The sequence below is a fragment of the Monopterus albus genome, unplaced genomic scaffold (assembly GCF_001952655.1).
Source record: "Monopterus albus unplaced genomic scaffold, M_albus_1.0 scaffold18.1, whole genome shotgun sequence".
NCBI lineage: Eukaryota > Metazoa > Chordata > Actinopteri > Synbranchiformes > Synbranchidae > Monopterus > Monopterus albus.
The window spans coordinates 555,146-575,051 of NW_018127898.1; the positions used below are offsets into that span (position 1 = coordinate 555,146).

The following is a 19,906-nucleotide window of genomic DNA, read 5'->3' on the forward strand; positions in this document are numbered from 1 at the left end:
TGTGAGAAAGTGCTATATAAAATACAGACCATTTAATAAAGTAAATATTCCTAAGTTAACATATAGTCATTGCCAACAGCAAAATGTGCCTACAGCATTGAATGAAATCCAGTTTTTATCAGGGTGGATGCGGCGAAACACAACAACAAAAACAAGCACATAAAGCCATGTGAGGCAACGCTTTTAGAAAACAAGAATAAAAGACCATGTTTACGTGTTTATTGAGAATATATAATCAAATAGCCTGTGTGTGTGTTTCTTTATTTCTACATTGTGTGTCTGTCATTTTGTTCATATGATATTTTAATCTTTCTCCCACCTTGATTTATTTAAACATTTATAGAGTATTATACTGTAATATCATGTACCCAGAAAACATACCAGCCTTGGGTTGTGCATACATAAGTATACATATTTTTAGCTTTACATAGACATGAAGACATATAGTTTTCTAAAACTTTTGAATGTGCTTGTGAGAGGCAGAACACAGCAGACCTCCCACAGACGAAACCCAGACAGCAGGGGATTTACTGTTTCATCTCAGCTGTCATGTGCAGCCTGAGCATGTGCTAGAGAAGGTGCTGTGTGCCCATTAGTATGGCAAACTGGAAACCATTAGTACAATTGCACTACACCACTGACAATTCTAGATGAACCCTGAAGGGGGTATGTAAGAGAATACTCAAATCATTCATTCATTTTCTACCGCTTAGTCCCTGAACGGGGTCACGGGGGCGCCAATCCATCGCAGGGCTAACACATCGATGAACAACCATACACACTCCTATGGGCAATTTAGAGACACCAATCAACCTAAGCTGCATGTCTTTGGACTGTGGGAGGAAGCCAGAGTACCCGGAGAGAACCCACGCAAGCACAGGGAGAACATGCAAACTCCACACAGAAAAGTCCCGGGTGGGGCCCGAACCCAAAACCTTCTTGCTGTGAGGCAACGGTGCTAACCACTGCGCCGCTGTGCTGCCCACTACTCAAATCATGTGAAACAAAAATAACTTTAACTTTACTGTTATTAGGTGGCTGCTGCCCCCTGGTGGCTACCGGTCAAAGGGGCCAGCTGGAGGCACCCTGAGGGGCCAGACTCCAACATCACAGACAGGTAGAAAGACCCCACTACTCGATATACTAAAACCCTCAATGTTTTCAAAAATACATATTCTTTGTCATGTTAATATTGAATATCCATCACAATGCAAATCTTAGTCTATGTTTTATTTTTACTTTTATTTATTTTCTTTTGTTGCTTTTATTTATTATAGTTTGTCAAAGGCCAATCATGATCAGTCTAATGCCAGCTCAGTAATGAACTTTAAACTTGTTTTTGTAGGCTGAACCATCCAGTTATTCATGTGTCCTGGATGGACGCTGTCGCCTACTGTTCCTGGGCCAGCAAGAGACTTCCTACAGAGGCTGAATGGGAATATGCCTGCAGGGGTGGCCTCAGAGACAGGTGTGCTGTTTACGAATGAAGAAATTGTAAAATATGCAAGTATGTTTGGTTATGTGCATTTGTAGTATTGTATGTAAAGCGTGTGTCCAGAAATCTCCTGTTCTGCTGTTCTGCTTCTCTTGCATGTAGACTTTATCCCTGGGGAAACAAGTTGAACCCTAAAGGACAACACTACGCCAACCTCTGGCAAGGGGATTTCCCCAGCCATAACTCCGGAGAGGATGGATACATCAAAACCTCACCTGTATGTCAGAGAGATGCCATAGTTTGGGCTTGTTAGGTTCTTATTTCAGGTTGGTGAGGAAGAAGAATGAGCCATTGTCACAAAACCGGAAACAGATTTATAAATGAGCCACCGCCTATCGAGTCTCCAGGAAATGAAAGGTGCTGGAGATAAGAGCTCATTTCAGAAGTTGATAAAGTCACACCAAGAGTTCAGGACTTCCAAAGAACAACCCATTAGATAATATTAATCCAGTCTCATACTCCACAGGGGGAGCTTTAAAGCCTCAATTTTAGAAGCATCAATCATGAAGGTGTGCACTCAGAGTTTTTCAAAATGCAGTTATATTTACTACTCATCATTATGATAACACCATACAGTATAATTATTATAATCCTACCTGCTTTTTTTGTTGTCTGATTTAAGCCACAGGAGACTGGAAAATTGTCTCAGCAGTATATGAGTCAGTAGAAAAAACAATGAAGAACAGATGAAACTACCTGAAACCCTGATTGCACACCAAGTTAAAATGATAATCACTTTTATTGGCCAAGTATGTACACACACAAGGAATTTGTTTTTGGTACAGAATTGAGGCAGCCATCTGCTGCGCCAGCTCACACACACACACACTGATGATGGTGCTGTCCCTGAAAAGCGTTGGTATGGCCATCGGGAGCAACTTGAGGTTCAGTGTCTTGCCCAGAGACACTTCAACATGTAGACTGGGGAGAATGGGGATCAAACCGCCGACCTTCCATTTGGGGGACAACTGCTCCTCCTCCTGAGCCACAGCTGCACATCTGTCTTTCTGTCACATGCCCAAACATAAAATATGCACATACAGTAGTACATACAGCCATAGAACATATATACAGTATAGAGTCATGCTTTTTTGAATAAACAGTGTTCTTAATAGTTGGTCCTAATAAAATTCTTCAGTAGAACCTGCATTCATGTGGTATGTTTTTCTTGTATATCCTACAGGTGATGTCTTTTCCCTCCAATGGCTTTGGCCTGTATGACATGGTGGGGAATGCATGGGAATGGACCTCAGACTGGTGGGCTGTGCATCACACCACAGACCAGCAACACAACCCAGTAAGAACACATTACCACTGTGCATTTGAATTTCCCAGGTTCACGCTTCCTTTGATATTTTTTCATCTCCTCCTCCTCCTCCCCCCTTTCAGAAAGGTCCACCTTCAGGCACAGATAAAGTGAAGAAGGGAGGGTCATACATGTGCCACAAGGTAAAGAAGACAAGCACCTGAGCACTTTGATGCTAATTATTCTCTTTAGAGTAAATCAATAGATGAAGTTCAAAGTCTAGCTTGTCAAAAGTGAAATTAGAAACATCAATCTAAATGCTTAATGATATATTAAAGCTGTTTTAATGGCTTGTTTTGTAGGCTGTTTTTTGTGAACAGCGGGGTGGGGTTGTGATGAGAGTAGATCAGTGAAAACAAGCCAGCCCTCACTAGTGGTGTAAACATCAGCATTTCTAAAACAAGTTGGGGAGGTCTCTGTTTTTCTTCACTTGATTTCTGGCACAGTATGTGAGGCTAAGGTACTTTCTGTGCCAGTGCATGCACAGTCACCAGGCAGGATAAGACGCTAAGAAAAAAATTATGTCATAACGTTTATGGAGACTACAAGAGAACTCAGACCAACACATTTACTTTATCTGCAGCACCACTTGAGCCACCCACTGGTGACCATTCCTGTTTGTTTGCCACAGGCACTGGTTGACATGGGAATCTGACTAATTGCATACAAAATAAGTACTAAGAACAGAGGTCTGTTTGTTTTATGTGAATAAACCATGTGAGGGAGGAGAGGGCAACAGTCACACATGCTTTGGGGATATACACAGACTAAATACAAGATGAATAATAAAGTAAGCTTTTCTCAGAAGCAGTGAGTAATTAGAAGTGTTACACTGAATGTGCTGCCATAATTTGTGTTTTTTAAACACTGTTACAGACCAGATTCCAGAGAAAAATTAATTTATTGACAGTAAATGTTTCTCTCTTCTTTCTTCCAGTCTTACTGTTACAGATACCGATGTGCAGCCCGAAGCCAGAACACTCCGGACAGCTCAGCCTCTAATCTCGGTTTTCGCTGTGCCTCTCAAGACCAACGATGACTTTTGAACACAAGCCCCAGCTGCCCCCTAACTCCAGTACTGGAAGCTACTGGAAATTAAAGTGCAGTACTGTTTACATGCCATCGCATTACCATGCCTCTGAAATGGATTTAAAAGCCATTCAAATTGACTGGAGTTGAGAATGCCCTACTAAGATATTCTCAGAATCCTTACATTTTCCAAATATATTCTAGTGATTTTATTTTTTTTTAAATAAATGAATAGAAAAGGTTGTTTTCTCATCTCCGCTCTCTTTACACCTGTCAGCAAAGATGAGAGACACCTGAATAACTGAAGTCAGCGTTTCTGCTGAGTCAGAGCTTTTGAGCAGCAAACATCAGTGTGATCTTATACGGTAAATGTGAACAGAAATCTTATTGGCTGTTATTATCATCGAAGGGCTGGTTGTGATTAACTCAAAGTAAATTCTTAATGTATAATTACAGTACATTTAGGGTTACTGTAGTTATTTTAAATGTGTGTGTGTATGTATGCTTGTGATTTTATTAATCTGGATTCCTTTGTTTATTTTGACTGTAATTTCTTTGTCTGAAAAGGACTCGATTTTCTCGGCTCATAGAAAAAGAAGAAAAACTAACTAAAAAACACATTTTGTCTTGATTTGATTCAAAAGGTTTATGTTAGTTTACATGTGGAAGACTTCAGGTTTAGATGCTTTATCATCACTCATCGTTTATCATTATTTTCAACTGTTTCAATATGTAGCTGTGGTGAACAGCATCCACCAGAGTGCAGCACATGCTCAAATACTGTATCTAATATATGGTTTCAAGAGTTTACTGTATGTACTGTACATGGTTGTACATACCCATGGTGAGAAGTTAAGCTAACACAGATTAAGCTCTGTAAGGCTGGTTCAGCACTGTGATAGTGTAAAGCTGATTGAGTCTGTTTTGAACTGAGATGGGTTTAAGTTCCTCTCTGTGCCTGAATCCACATGAAACCAGCAGCAGGCTTCAGTGGGGTGAGAGTGCCTGTCTAAACTGAAAAGATAAAATAACTGTAGGACAGGAACAAATTGAAAAAAAGACCATATATCTGCAAAACAGTCAAAATGATTTATTTTGACTTCTTCGGGATACACATTGCATCTGAAAATAATAAACTAAGCAATTAGCAAAAGAATACCTAGCAAAATATGTGAGTAAATGGGGAATGTTGAAAAGTTTCTAATGCACCTTAGTAAAAAAGATGAAATATTTTAACAAACATTTGTATTTCTAGCACTACCATCACATTTATCAGCCAACTAAAATCCTATTATCTTGCAATTTAAATCAGAAAGTTTAAACATATAGTTGATACAACATTACTGCACATTTGCTAACATTCAGCAGACAGTTTAACAAGTATAAACCCCACTGTCAGCTTTTTAATTGAAGTTAATACAAACTCTGTTATCTATCAGTGTACAACAAATGGCCTGTTTTACAAACAGAGAAAGAAACACTGATCTCTACTTAATAATGCTGCAAGATGACCCTGCTGCTGGATTATTTGCCCAAAAGAAAGGGAGTCAAAAAATGCACCACAGAAACAGAGCATAGCAACTAAGACAACCTAGAGGCTAAATACAGCTGCCATCCCAGGGAGTCCAAAACGATTAAGAGATGGGAAGAATCAAACAAAGGCGATACGCTATACTAATAAAAATCCTGTCCTTGATCACTCTGCCTCTTATTAGCAAAGCTGAGAATACAAAAAACATTTGCAACTTTATTCAACTTTTGCACCAAAATGGCAAAAGTGTGTCTTTTTGTGCTGCTGGAGAGGCAGCTAGGCCTCCTTACTAAAGCTTCACCACATGTAATAGCTACGTGTTGTGTCAACAGGGGAAGGCTTCCCCTCGGTGCAGCCATCTTTGTCCTTCTCACCGTCAGCCTCCCACAGGTTGATGAGCGGAGGGTACAGCTCGTTAAGGGGTATGGAGGAAGTCTTCAGCATGTATTTCTTCAGAGAGTGGTGGTAGTTTGTTCTCTTCCATCTGCGAGCCACGTAGATGCCCACAGTTGTCAGGCTGAGAAAAGCCAGCATGGTTGCCATGACAGCGAGCACAGCTGCACTCGGGTGCTGGTCTGACAGGTCCAGGGCAAAGGTGGCGCTGCGTGTTGTCACATTAACGCAAGACTTATGCATCTGCATGTGAATGTTGGAGACCGTTAGGCATACCTCGTACTCAGTGGCAGGCTGAAGATGTGTGAGGTTGTACTCATGAACGTCTACAGGGACGCGAGCTGTGTAGGTAATGTGTGGGTTGTCGATCTTCATGGTGGCTGAGGCCCACTTCAGATTGGAGGACATGACATTCGAGTTGACTTTCCAGGACACCAGAATGGAGTGGGAATCAGTCTGCTTGACGTAGATTTTCATCACCTGGACACTGTCAAGTAGGGTGCCGTTTACACGGATGGTAGCAACACGTGTGTCAGCCCCCTCTGGGTTCTGGGCCACACAGGTGTAATGACCAGAATCTTCCACTTGCACATGAGACACTCTCAGGGTCCCCTCACTGCTCAGGTGGTACCTCTCTGACACAGTGTCTATACTGATTTTCATCCCAAGAGGAGTCACCCAGTAGATCTCAGGCTCTGGTTCAGCCATAGCCCTGCAGTCAAGACTGATGCTCATGCCCAATTCTAAGTTCAAGTGGCTGGGGAAGGAATCATGGGATATGAGGGGGAGGCACTGCTCAGTAGACTCCAGCAGCCTTAGCTCTCGAACCCTCTGGCCTCTGAGTTCTGGTGGGGAGGAGCACAGCATGGCCAGGGGCTCCATGAAGCGCACTGTGGTCCTGTTAGAACTCATCCACTGAATGACACAATCACAGCGCAAGGGGTTGCTGTGCAGACTGATCTCCCGCAGATTTGGCAATACCTCCACAGTGTGCTGGTAAAGGGCAGTGAGGGCATTATTGTTGAGCATCAGGCTCTCCAGTGAGGGCATGTCCCTAAAGGCCAACCTGTGTACATAAGACAGCTTGGGGTTGTTTGTGGCCTCCAGTTTCGTCAGTTCTGGTAGGTTGTCCAGAGCATAGCGGTCAATAGAGACTAACTCCATCATGTTATTGATACCCAACTCCTTCAGATGTAACATGTTCCTGAAGTCTCCCTCCTGGATTTTGTGAACTGGATTTTTGTTTAAATCCAAGAATTTCAGATTGGGAGCTTTCTGAAGGGCTAGTTGAGGGATTCTGACCAATTTGTTGTCATAGAAAGAAATGCTTTCCAGGCTATCCAAACCTACAAATGCATTTGCTGGAACATCAGTGAGATCCATGCCAGCCAAAACCAGACTCCTAAGGCTTCCTAGAGGCTTAAAATTCATGTCCAAGAGGCCAATGACAGGGTTTTCCCCAATCATGAGGATCTCAAGGTTAGGTGTTTCTTCAAACCAGCGACTGTCTATGACATGGAGCTTGTTGGAGTTAAGATGAAGACGCAGTAAACTGTGCAGGCCTGCAAATGCCCGAGGAGAGATTGAGCTTATCTGGTTGTGGTTGATGTAGAGCTCCTGAAGGTTAGAGAGGTTTCCCAGGCAGTGGTTTTGCAGCTGACTGATCTGGTTTTCCTCTAGATGCAGGGTGGTCAGGTGGCTCATACTTGTGAGGCCTACTGCTTCCACAGTGCTGAAGTTGTTCTGAGATAGGTCCAACTCTGTCAAGTTGAACAGTGCCTCCAGCTCTCCACTGATGTGTGAGATGGCATTACTTTGGAGCAATAACACCTGGGTATCTGCTGACAGGTTGGTAGGGATATGTGTGAGCCTCAAATCATTGCAGTCCACTGTAACTGCCTCCTTATAGGTTGATTGGGGGGTGAACCAAGGTCGGATCTCGCATATGCACAAACGAGGACATTCTTTGCCATGTATGGGTGACAGAAAGGAAAGAAGCAATCCCATGTACATCCAGATTAAAGGAGGCCAAAGCAGAGAGCTGAGAGCCATGTTGCCTGCTCTCTCTGCTCACACAAAGTTTAGATGAGAGTCAGTGTTCAGGAGAAAGGTATGAATGGAAGGTTTGTGAGCATTAAGTCTCCTTTGCTGCTAGCTAGCTGCTTAAGGCCCTTTACAGAGTGACGATTTCTAAGCCAGAGGGAAGCATTTGCAGAAGGCTGGTCTGAAGAACATCTGGTCCAGACTTCACTTCAACACCTCACTTCCACACCAGGAGGTTTAAACCTAAGCAAAAACAAAGAACAAGACAATTGTTGAAGCATGTAACATAGACATACAAAGTTTCTGATTATCTGAGTGTAAAAAGGTAAAGTACCGGATATTTAGGGGACCTAACTTAATATGTCTAACATGGTAGAATGAATTTGTCAAATTTGTCACCTTGCCCTGCAATTGTGTAAGCATTCAATTCTGCTTTTTAAGGAGCTCGTACAGACACCGTTTGATAAGTATAATAATAACTGGCTTCAGAAAAACCTGGAATAAAATTGGGTGCGGCCGTGGGTGCCAAGAACTACTTCACTAACTCTTTGTTTAGTGCTGATTGCAGGTTCCGTTTCTAGATATGTAAAGACAGTAACTTGTTACAGCATGGGAATCTCAACCCTTTGCACAACATATATAAAATTTAGCTATTCCATTACCAAAAAAGTCTATTTACCCTAGCAGGTACATGAACTTGGAAGTAAAAGGATGGACTTTTATGAAACAGTACAAACTGTATTTGCCAGTATCTAAGAAGATAGGATTGATATTAGCGCTGCTTCCCTGGTGTGTTGTATCTGTCTCTTCGGAGAATATGACTCGCTTTTCTCTCAGAGCTGTAGAGATTATTTGCATCCCGGCTTGGTGTCAGCGATCCACTTGAATGAGTGCCTGTGTTGGGCACAGCCGGCAGTTCTGACTGTGAGCCCATTACACAACAGGCTTAATATACAGGGAATGTGTGCTCTTCACTGTTAATCACTCACTACTTACGATGCAGACCCGTGAGACATACAGATGTCAAGTGAATTTAGTTTTGGCTGTGCACAGGTTCAGTTTTGTCAAACCAAGATAAGCAGAGAGACTAAAGTGGACTGACAGTCTGAGCTCCCAAAGGAATTATCATATTTTACACTTTTGCTGTAATTTGATTCATAACACCAACTCTTAGATAGATCTGTGGGGATGACACGTATTGACTTCGTTTCCACAAGCAGATTTGACAATGAAGAAGCAGTCATCATTTTCTTTCAACAAATCTTAAAATGTTTTCATGAATATCAATTAATCTAAAAAACCCCAAAGAATAATCAGCTTGTATAATAGCTTCCGTTAGCAAGAGAAAGAGAAACTCTTGGCTTTCTCTCACTCAGCTCAAGCTAAACACCACAGTGTCAGCCTCATGTCTGACTCACTCAGAATTTGCATTTATCCTTATAAATAAACTGAGATTGAGCATCCAGTCTGTGTGAGTGTGTGACAGAGATAGAGAGAAAGAGCTGGGTGCATTTAGTTTCACACGAAAACTGATATTAACATGAAACAGATATAGATTCTTTTCACTTTCCTTTCATGTGTTCACACCCAGTGATGTGTTGACACATTCTCACAGTTTTTCATCCATATTTGCATGAAGAACAGCTCAACAAATAGAACAGGAACACTATACTATGCAGAAAACTAACATTGTGAGATTGTTTCTAGAAATGTAACACACCAGAAGAGCTGCACAGCATGGCAAAAAACTGTTTTCAAAGGAGGTAAATCAAATACAGAAAATATATGGCAGAAAGTTTAAGGGTTTTAAGGGTTTGTCTCTCTTTGAGCAAGAAAGCATGTAGTACCTGGTATCAGGTGGCTGGTGTCTGCAATCATCCGGTCACACTCAGACTGATCTAACTGATTTCCTCGGTGTGACTGAAATGTGGCAGCAAGGACCCAAACAGTTTCCTGACTCTATTCATACATCCTGACTGGAAATAACTGTTGAATGCAAAGCACTTCATTCTGCCTTTAATCATAAATCATTTAATCTGTTAGATGATCCATTCACATGTCTTTCAAACAGCTACTCACTTATAGATATATGGCAAAATATGTCTTTGTCTGTCCTTTCTTTGCACTGCTTGAGTGTTGCACTGTTCAAGTATTAAATCAGAGGAGACAGCCAGAGTAATCACTGATTTCATGCTGTGGTCGTAAAACTCAGGCACCTGTCGTTAGGTTTTTGGCAGAAGGTCTGCATCCATTCCCACCTTTCTTTCTCTGTGTGTATGCATTGACCTTATTGACCCTAGGAAACTCTGCTGTGCACATATGTTATTTTTTTGCTGATGAGTCTGACCAGTATCATAATCACTGCAGTATGCATATTCATACTTCCAAGCTTCTCACAGGTACCTACATATTGTTGGCCACAGGCCAGAGCCAATGAAACAGTTGGAGTTAAGCTTTATACTTACAGATAGACTACCTTTTTTCTGCAAAACTTTGTAAACCAAACACATCTCATCGGTGAGCAACAAGCCACTTCAGTCAAACTGGTGAAAAGCCTGCTACTATCACTTCATTGCCTACTGCCTCCATTTGCTTCTAGATTCTCTATAGTATACATAGACATCAACTTCACACATAATTTACACTGTGCAAATATCTTTTCCATAGCCCACAACATATCCATGTGTCCTGAACCTTTTAAGCATCTATGCATTTTCTACGAACCATTGTATATCGTATATTTGAGTCAACATACTGTCACATAGACAGTATTTGTCCCAACTCATTAACAAATTCCTTTCACTTCTCGAGACATGACTGTCATCTCTTGCAGTACAGTACTAAACCTCTGACTTCCATTAACCTCACAGTACCTATCTAACTGTCGGGATGCACAGATGTGCAAGTGCATTTCTTACAGCAGGCTGGATTTGATTCCTGCTTGATTTGTTAAAATACTTTGCAAACAACACCTTCCTCATCACTGCTACAAGTAAATGCAGATTGTTATTTTGGTACCTGCATGATATTGCTTGATGGAAATGACATGTGAATTGTGCTTCAAAGTCCTGACTATTCTGCATGATATTACTTGATGGAAATGACGTGAATTGTGCTTCAAAGTCCTGACTATTGTCTCAAAGCATGGCTTGTTGAAAACTCCAGCAGAGAACTGGGTCTCACAGGATCATATTTCAGAGGGAATGAGGTTTGTTATAGCATCATGTTGTACAGAATCATTTCAATGGGACAACACTTTTGCGAGCTCTTGTTCTCTGGGATGCGACAGAGGTTGGGTCTGAGATTAGTTCTCTCACTGACAAAGCAGGACCAGGCCAGTTGTGTAGCAACAAAACTACACAAAACTGTCTTTAAAAACTATTACTGATCTCTTGGCTGAAACAAGACAGACCAGAGGGAACCAAATTTACAATGCAAGTATGCACACACTCACCAGCCTCTTTATTAGGCACACCTGTAAGTGGTCTTATACTTGTATAGCGCTTTTCTATGCATTGCAGCACACTCAAAGCACTTACACACTACTTGGCCATTCACCCATTTACTCATCAGTGTTATCACCAGGAGCAACTGGGGGTTCAGTGTCTTACTCAAGTACACTTCGACATGTTAACCGGACAAGCTGGGAATTGAACCATTAATCCTCCAGTTAGGAAACAACCTGCTCTACCTCCTGAGCCACAGCTGCCCCCAATTGTACCTGTACAATTGTATGCACATCAATGCAACACATGTTCAGAAGTGTTCGTAATATTCTGACCCTCTCATGTATGTAGTTGGGGAGGACAAAAATGTAGAGACATCTCTTAATACAATGTAGTCCAGTACAACACCACCTTTAACTTTGACCTCAATAATAACTGAATTTATACATTTATGACAATTTCACCAAAACCTGAAACATTTTGAGCTTCATAAACACAGATGTTAAGGCAGACGTGTTGCATTTAAATGCATACAACTGTACAGGTGTACCTAATAAAGTGGCCAGTGAGTGTATGCACTCTATCTACACTGTATATGTCTCTTAACTGTCACAATATACACAGTATGCAGTAGTTTGATTCACACACTATGACATGCCTGCATGCACAGACCACTAGAAGGAAGCAGAAAAATCCCTCAACAGCTTGGCATTATCCAGCTGACTGTCTGAATTGAAGCCTCCAGCAGGAGGGATTTACTCTCTTTGTTCACCCAATCCTTATAAGGTTTTAATCTCATATGCATTAAACATAAAACACAAACATCTATAAAAGTATATCTACAGTAGCTGATATTATAAACAGGCAGAGGATCACTGACCTCGTGACCAAGATGGAATTATGGGTCATGAGCTTTGTCTGCATAATGCTATGGCCTCATAACTGTATTTATAAGAGAGGATATGTGGATGATACAAAGAGCAGTGAAGAAAACCAGAGCCTCTAAAGAACTACAGATTTGTAGTCAAGTACATTTTTATTTAATTCTGTGCTGTGCAGATCTGTCTCTGTGCAGGCAGCAGTCACTATTTTCAGTGGAAGAGGTTTACAAAGACTTCTTGTTTGGAAAGACTTGTCAAAATTCTGTCTCTAAAGTTGTTTTAAAGTCATTTCCATTAACTTGATTTTCCACCTTTTTAGTGCATTATTACTAAACTCTGTCATGTGATGTTGGTGCGGCGAGGAAGAGCATCACTTGATAGCATACTGTTTTTCATCACATAATTTTTTCATAGAAGGTAAAGCTTCCCCCCTCTAATTCTGAGGCTCTTTTCACTAGGTGCAAAATGCAAGCAGTGTTTCTGAATCGGCAGCCACACAGCAGACTCGCAGACATGCCATCACCATAGCAACGGCCATACCAACGGCATGTGTTTCATAACCAAATGGGAAAATATGAGAAGGCAGCCATTAGTGCGACAAGGCAGCTAAAAGAATACAGCAACAAGCAACTGATACAAGAAAGCGTCTGCAACATAAAACACTTAATAAAATAACAGAGCACACATGCTTGATATAGTTATGCTCACCAGTAAGTGCAACCATATGCTCAAAAAAAAAACACATTAGCAAACAACATGCTGCAATAATTTATTTGCAGATTTCAGCAAAAAGCCACCAGTTTTCCCAGACAGGTCAGTATCAATGCAGAGCTCATGTGGTGCAGGAAAGTTGAGTAGTGCTGCCTGATGTTTTCTCCATGTCCTCACTGCACTGGCCTGCCTGAGACACATCCTGTTCCCGCTGCATTAGTATGCAAGTGTCTCACTTCGGATCACACAGGGCTGCAGCTGCTGATGGCAGAGTTGTAGAGCGGAGGAGGAGAAGGACGCATGTCCACTCAGTCAGAAAGAAGAGAAAAAGTAAAGAGGGAGAGGATGGAGAGCCATGCTTCATTTAGGAGGCCACAGGAGGAAAGTGAAAACACAACAGGGCTGAAGGAACAATGAAAAGACTCAGTACTATGTATTCAATTAAAGACGTGCGCTGCATTCATTCAAGAGTCCATTAAGGTTTAAAAGTTGCTACACTGAATACTGCCTCTGTATTTCTATTTAGTGCAAATCTATATGGATGCTTTATTTCCCCACGGAACTTAAATGGATCTTGAGACAATTTTTCTTCTCTGGCTTTCATTTTTTTCCTCCCCCATCCACTTCAGCTAGTGTCAGTGAAAAGCCAATACTTTGTGTTGTCACCGGAGCATCAATCAGTCATACTGACGGTGCAAAAGTCTCTAATGTCAGGTGAATACTAACACAAAGGTCAGTTGTACATTTCCAATTCACCTCTGAATCTAAATTATTGTGCCAGTGCTTTTACGCTTTAATAAATGTGCTTCTACATAATTTTTTGTTGTTGTTGTTGTTTTCTCAAGTTTTGTTTAACTTTAATGATCCATTTGTTTTTAAATTCTATTATTCTTGTAAGATTTCATAGCAAAACGCTTAAAATAACCTTTTAAAAGTATTATACAGATTTTAAAATATGATTAAAGTCTCCAGCTAGAATAAAAATAGTGTGCAAAGCGATAACACAAATTCATTTTTGGTTTATTGCAGATAAAACAAAGGATGACAAAACAGCTGACTCAGTCCCAACAAAACCTTTCAGTGGCCCATGTTTCCATGTTCCCCTTCAGAGCAATGGGAGAAGATCAAGCTGTTGCACCCCTGTCTCCCCACCACTGTGGGAACCCCAGCACCAGCACATGCACATGCTACAGAGTTTAGCCCCTTGACCCACAATGACTCCTGCCAAAACACATGCAGACACATGAAGTCGTGCCTTTGTTTTAGCAGGTTCTCACACTCCTGCTGAGGAGCTACGTCACTATGCATTCATTGTGAAGATTGTGGGAAGGTGCCAAGGCCTCTTCAGTTATCATAGCACTGGTTCATTGAGTAACATCTGGATCAATTGTCTCCCTTTATTAATTTTTAAAGCTAGAACTACACAAAGTTGTGCAGCTGAGATCACTAGAAAACACGACAGTGACATTCTATTGTAAACAAAACGGTGTAGTAACTTGACTACCACTGTGCCTTGATGAAAGTGATATGATGTTATAAGGTATTGTCCACTTGACAAAGGTGACCCTAACAATGCAACCCCCCCCAACACACACACACACACACACAGACTTCTGAGCAGAAACACTGAATTGCGTTGCTCCTGTGTCCTCAGTCTCAGACATATACCAATTCCCTGACCCTTAAATAGGTTTAAAGGACCACAAGAGCCCACAGTTGCTGCTCATGCTGTTTGAGCCGCACTCTGCACTGGCGAGTGATGCGGCAGTTTGTGTAAATGTTACACTACATTGTTACTTGATGCCGGTGTCACTGTGTAGTGAAATGTCAGGGCTACTGCCAGGACTGCAGATTTATTCATTAGCTTTTCAGAGACTCACAGCTCACATCAACATTTTAGTTTTTAAGAGGATAACGTAGTTTGAAGTGCACAAATGTTTCCTTTGTTTCTTATTCTGATCTCTCTCTCTCTGTGTGTATAGATAGATAGATAGATAGATAGATAGATAGATAGATAGATAGATAGATAGATAGATAGATAGTGTCTGTGTGTGGGTATGTGAGATCAGTAGTGTAATCAGTCATCGATAAATACAAACAATTGTTAGATTTTATTTCCCGTCTAATTGAAGTGTTTGTGCTGAAGCTATATTTGCGTTAGAAACACGCGCGGCACGCGGAGCCTCACCAGATAAACGCGTTATTATTTCATTTCATCTTTGTTGATCGTCAGCACATTTCTTAAAACACAGAAATTAAGAAATCACTACGAGTTTCTCTCTCTATACAGGGTGAGAAATTCACCCCTTTCGACCGTGCAAGAAATTAATTAAATCATTTGAGATATTTTAAAGGCATATACATCGAAATTTCAGCACATGTATAAAATAAACACATTATTCTTACCCATGGAGCGCTGTATCCTTTCCGAGAAAGACTGGAGCTACAGTATCTGACCCATGCAGACTGATTGGATAATGTGCGAGTGGTGCAGAATAGGTTGTTGTTAATCAGCCTTAACAACAAGAGTAGATCTTATCTTTGGAAAACACCCCTCAGTTGTAAAATGGGATCTGCTCCACTGTTGGAGACCCAGCGATAGCCTACTTCAGAGGTGAAAAGGCTGCAGCGCACAGCTTCCAGTGATGAGCAGCTGCCTGGTGGTGCAGGTCAGCTGGACTGAAACGCGTCTGTGGTCCCCAGACCGGTAACCTCACCATCTGCTCTGTCATCACCAGCACAGGAAAAAAGTCCCACCCTGCTGGCCACGAGCTGCTAAGTTCAAATGATAGTGAAAGGAGCCAGTGGCATCCTACGAAATCTTATTGTTTGAATCCTTCAGTCGCTGAACGCGTGTCTTTATTTATCACCCGTCATGTCAACAAAACCGGTTGATTTACCATCACTTAGGAGAAGACTTCGTAGCTTTTATGGTGAGGATATTAAACGACTTCTGGGTGCCATGGAGTTGATATAAATGTAATGGCTTGCAGTTAAGTGGATAACATAGTCTCTCTCTCTCTCTCTCTCTCTCTCTCTCTCTCTCTCTCTCTCTCTTCTCTTTCATATAGTACACACACCAAACATGTGTGTGTCCATTCCTAGTAGGGACTTCACATCGACTTACATTAATTCCCTGGAGACCTGCCCTAGCCCTGACTCTGACCATAACCTGTCACCCTAAGATTCAGTGATTTACATGGTGGGAACCTGCTGTCTGGACCGATAAGGAAGGCCAAGTCCCCATAATGTGGGTGTATAAACAGGTTTCAGTCCCAACAGAAAGAGTAATACCATGCATACACGTTTGTATGTGAAGACACTCATTACCCCTTACCCTACCCATAACCATCATAATTAATCACCTAATCCCAACCCTAAACCTGAAACTAAGTCTTGACCATCTAACAGCCTTTTGAATAAATTGTCTGAATGTGAGAACTGGCAAAAAAATTTCCCAAAATTTGCTTACTCTCAAATTCAATGCAGTCCTCACAATAGCCACACAAATACACACACAAACAAACCCTTGCACACAGGAATCTATGGTGAAAAAGAGATGCATCTTTTCTTTCAGACCTGTCACTTGTTTGGATTCTTTCTTCTCTCATTCCGCCTCCCTTTCTCTCTAGGGGAGCAGTGAAAATGACAACGTTTCATCACTTGCTGTTTGAACTGCTGCACTGGGAGATGCCAGGCTGGTTCTACATCCATACTGTAGCTAGAGAGAAGAATTACCGCCCCATGGTTGTATGTTATCACTATATTGTACTATTCTATAAGTTACATCATATCGACATATTATTCTAGGAAATTACTTCCAGTGAAAAACATGCTGTCTTGTGCTAACGGGGCACACTGGGGAGTACAGAGGACTGATAAGCCCCTTTCAAACCTGGCCATTTTTCATAAAAGTTGTGATAGCAATCTTATTAGGTCAGACCTAGTAACCTTTATATATTGCTATGAACAGGGCACAAGCCTGAACTGCATGCAGTCACATTATTGAATAGGCAGTCACAAGATTACATGCGTGCATGACACATATCGCATTTATTGGTAAGTCTGAAGTGACCTATGTCTGAATGACAGAACAGATTGATGAAGGCAGCAGTGCTATGTATCCCATGCCTGAAAATTGCTATAGAGAGCTTTGTCACATCATCCTTGAATCCACACATTTGTGCCAGGTTTGAATAAATACCCTCAAGGTGTTCCTGAAATATCACATATCGTATCACATTCACAAGAAAGTCACTGTGACCTTGACCTTTGACTTTGGACCACTAAAATCTAATCACTTCATCCTTGAGTGGATGTTTGTGGCCCTCAAGCTCCTGAGATTTTGTGTTCACAATGTAGTGCCAGTAGTGAACTGAGCATTTTTGCATTTCTGGTTCCCTCGCCCCTAAATCAGTGGCTTTTTTGAATGGGTTTTGGTTCTGTGGTTAACACAAGGCCAATACATTTTCATGTTTTGTTTTATGACATAAAATATGTAAGTAAATACCTCACTGGTGATTTTTAATGTTTTTATGTGTTTTAATAAAGGCGGTTGCTAATAAGTGGCTAAATGAGACTACAGAGGCTGTTTGGGATATTACACATCATCACACCAAACACACAGGAGCCATTGGGTTGGACTCACATTCCTTGTATTTTTTGATGATACTTGGCAATAAAGTTTATGCTTACACACTAATCTACCAACTACTTTGACTTTATAGCCTCATTATGTTTAAACTCACGCACTTGCAATCTATTCTAATTGACACAGCCGTGGCCGCTAACAAAATCAGGGCACACTAAGAGGGAAGGATTCTGAAGAAAAGGTAAGCAGGCTAAATCAAATTACAAGTTGGAAGGCATGTTGGTGATGCTGAAGTCATGGGACAGTGGTATAATTAATTTATAGCCTAACAATAGCTTTTTACTTCTGGTAATCCTATCTGGGCTTCAAAACTCATAAAAGCTGTGGTCACTTGTGAAGATTATCTTGCTGAACAAAACATGTAAGTGTCACAAATTGTTTGTCACAGAGCTTATTTTCTGCAATAATCCAAAAGTCTATGGAAAAATCCCATTGGTTTGTTGTCAAGGGAACTGGGATGATGCTAACTTCCTGGTCAGCCAGCAGAAACAAAGTCATTTTTATGGTGCTCTATAGGATGGGTGGACGAACTGTACCCGACCAGTCAGCAGGCTCCCACTCTTCAGACTATGTCTTTTAATTTACATACATTCAATTCAAAAATGAAAATGAAAATATGACATATTGAAAATTAAAAATGGGGTGTGTTAATGTTTTGGGTAAACCTGAAATATTTTGGCCATAATAAATTTACCTGATTCTTATTTAAGAATATTTAAGCCTTTTCTACTTAATCTGAAAAGTGTTTTTGAATGTTTTAGTAGAATTAAGGTTAAATGTAGATTGAGTGTGATGTAGGAGTAAATATAAAGCAAACCTTTCTATACAAATACAATTTAAATTTGTAATTTGACGGAAGCAAATAATGGAACTTGTTCAAAGGCCTTCGTGGTGTCCAAAAAGTGCACAGCCGGCGCCATTCGTGTCGTTCTGCCACCACAGAGAGTTGAAAGTTGATTCAGCAGTCATTCTGTGTTAGTTGCAACTGGCAAATCATAATTTTCCACCATTAACCTGCAGTGCATGTGGTGTGATTGCCATGGCAACAACTCCCTCCCAGCAAAGGCGGTGCAGCATATCTACCGGTTTATTAGATCTCCGATCACACAGCTCCCTCCACATGTCCATCTGGGAAAACCAGTCACACACAAACATACGCCCCCATTTTACCTTTTGCACGTCTTCTGATCATTCTGAGGCATCACACTCCGCTGAAGAGAAGGCAAGATGTTGTTTTCCTTATTTTGTTTTCAGTCGTCAATGGGTAGAATTTTAAATGAGAAGTGCTGAGGAGTGATTCGATGAATACTGGATGAAAACAAAGCAGCTGCTGAGAAGGCAAAGGCATACAAAGACATGTTATCATAACTTCACTGCAAGTGAGCTGGTAATGCCTCCAAGCTCACCCACAGTTTATTTGGAAAAATGTTAAATAACATCTGTTAGAACACAAGAGAGACAGAGAGTTTTATTAAAATAAATTAAGTCGGGTAAATGTAATACTTTCTAATTTGATTTCCCTGATCAAATCTCCTTTTAATTGACATTAATTTGAACAGCTTGATGCTGTCTTCAGCTGTAACTGGAACAGATGCCTGCCTCTGAACATTTAACACATTTGTCACCTTGTTAGTGACATTATGTCACCATCACAGTATTCTTGATACCACTGCCATCTTCTCCCAAACAGAGCAAACACTGCTGGTAAACTGCAGATGTTGTTTTTCACACACACACACACACACACACAGAGAGAGAGAGAGAGCCTTACATGTACATGACAAACACTGTCAATTTCTAGAGGAAAGTGACAATTTTACTTTTATTTCAATTTCCTGACTCTAATACCATATTTGGCATGGTAGTCCAAGTCGTTATCTTTGTCTCCCTTCCTTCAGCTGCAGAATGACAAGTGAAACAAATAAGGCATCAGACAGGGAATGGACACAGAAACAGAAACACCTTACAATATAAGGCAGTCCAATACAACAGCTGCACAACCTACAGCCTCATAAATTCCCTTCTGAGTTGAATCAGCACCTCTCAGTCTCAACACAATTTGAACATCATAAGCTACGCTGAGGTTAAATTTATCTCAGAGCTGGTGTATTGAATTGGAACAAAGTGTATAGGTGGTACTTTTATTGGTTTCTCTGTAGCTTTCTCCTGACTTCATGTAGTGGATCTATATCATACTATATCATATTATCAGACCTTAATAATGTAGACAGTTAAAGAAATTGTTCAAAAATTTGGGAAATATGCTTATTTGCTTTCTTGCCAAGAAATAAAAAAGCTCAGTACTGACATTGCTATGCTAACTATGAAAGCCAGGGGATAACAAATACTAGTCTGGCTTTTTGCAAAGGTTAAAAAGCTGAGAAAGGGGTTGGGTGTATGAGGTTTCCAGGCAGCCAGAA

At 41.0% G+C, this 19,906-nt stretch overlaps 2 protein-coding genes across 3 annotated transcripts in view; one reads left to right on the plus strand and one right to left on the minus strand.

The window, feature by feature from the left end:
• The window catches only part of sumf1 (sulfatase modifying factor 1), an 8,222-nt gene extending 3,877 nt beyond the window's left edge, over positions 1 to 4,345 (plus strand). Inside the window, exons 4-9 of the mRNA XM_020593188.1 lie at positions 1,035 to 1,117; positions 1,346 to 1,468; positions 1,598 to 1,712; positions 2,679 to 2,792; positions 2,885 to 2,944; positions 3,739 to 4,345. Of these exons, the coding sequence (XP_020448844.1) occupies positions 1,035 to 1,117; positions 1,346 to 1,468; positions 1,598 to 1,712; positions 2,679 to 2,792; positions 2,885 to 2,944; positions 3,739 to 3,840 (597 nt within the window). The 3' untranslated portion in view covers positions 3,841 to 4,345. The remainder of the gene's footprint in view (positions 1 to 1,034; positions 1,118 to 1,345; positions 1,469 to 1,597; positions 1,713 to 2,678; positions 2,793 to 2,884; positions 2,945 to 3,738) is intronic.
• A 235-nt stretch (positions 4,346 to 4,580) lies between these two features.
• LOC109956044 (leucine-rich repeat neuronal protein 1-like) lies at positions 4,581 to 18,709 on the minus strand. Of its 2 annotated transcripts, none has more exons than XM_020592837.1 (2): positions 18,657 to 18,709; positions 4,581 to 8,040 (listed from the first exon to the last, which is right to left on the minus strand). In XM_020592837.1, the coding sequence occupies exon 2, from the start codon at positions 7,804 to 7,806 to the stop codon at positions 5,659 to 5,661; it is 2,148 nt and encodes a 715-aa protein (XP_020448493.1). In that variant the 5' UTR covers positions 7,807 to 8,040; positions 18,657 to 18,709; the 3' UTR covers positions 4,581 to 5,658. The 2 variants fall into 2 exon arrangements, with proteins under 2 accessions (XP_020448493.1, XP_020448492.1); XM_020592836.1 differs by lacking the exon at positions 18,657 to 18,709 and adding an exon at positions 15,242 to 15,797.
• Positions 18,710 to 19,906: the final 1,197 nt, after the last annotated feature.

Coding starts and splice junctions, on each gene's coding strand:
- LOC109956044 (XM_020592837.1), bottom strand. CDS start 7,806: ATGGCTCTCAGCTCTCTGCTTTGGCCTCCTTTAATCTGGATGTACATG.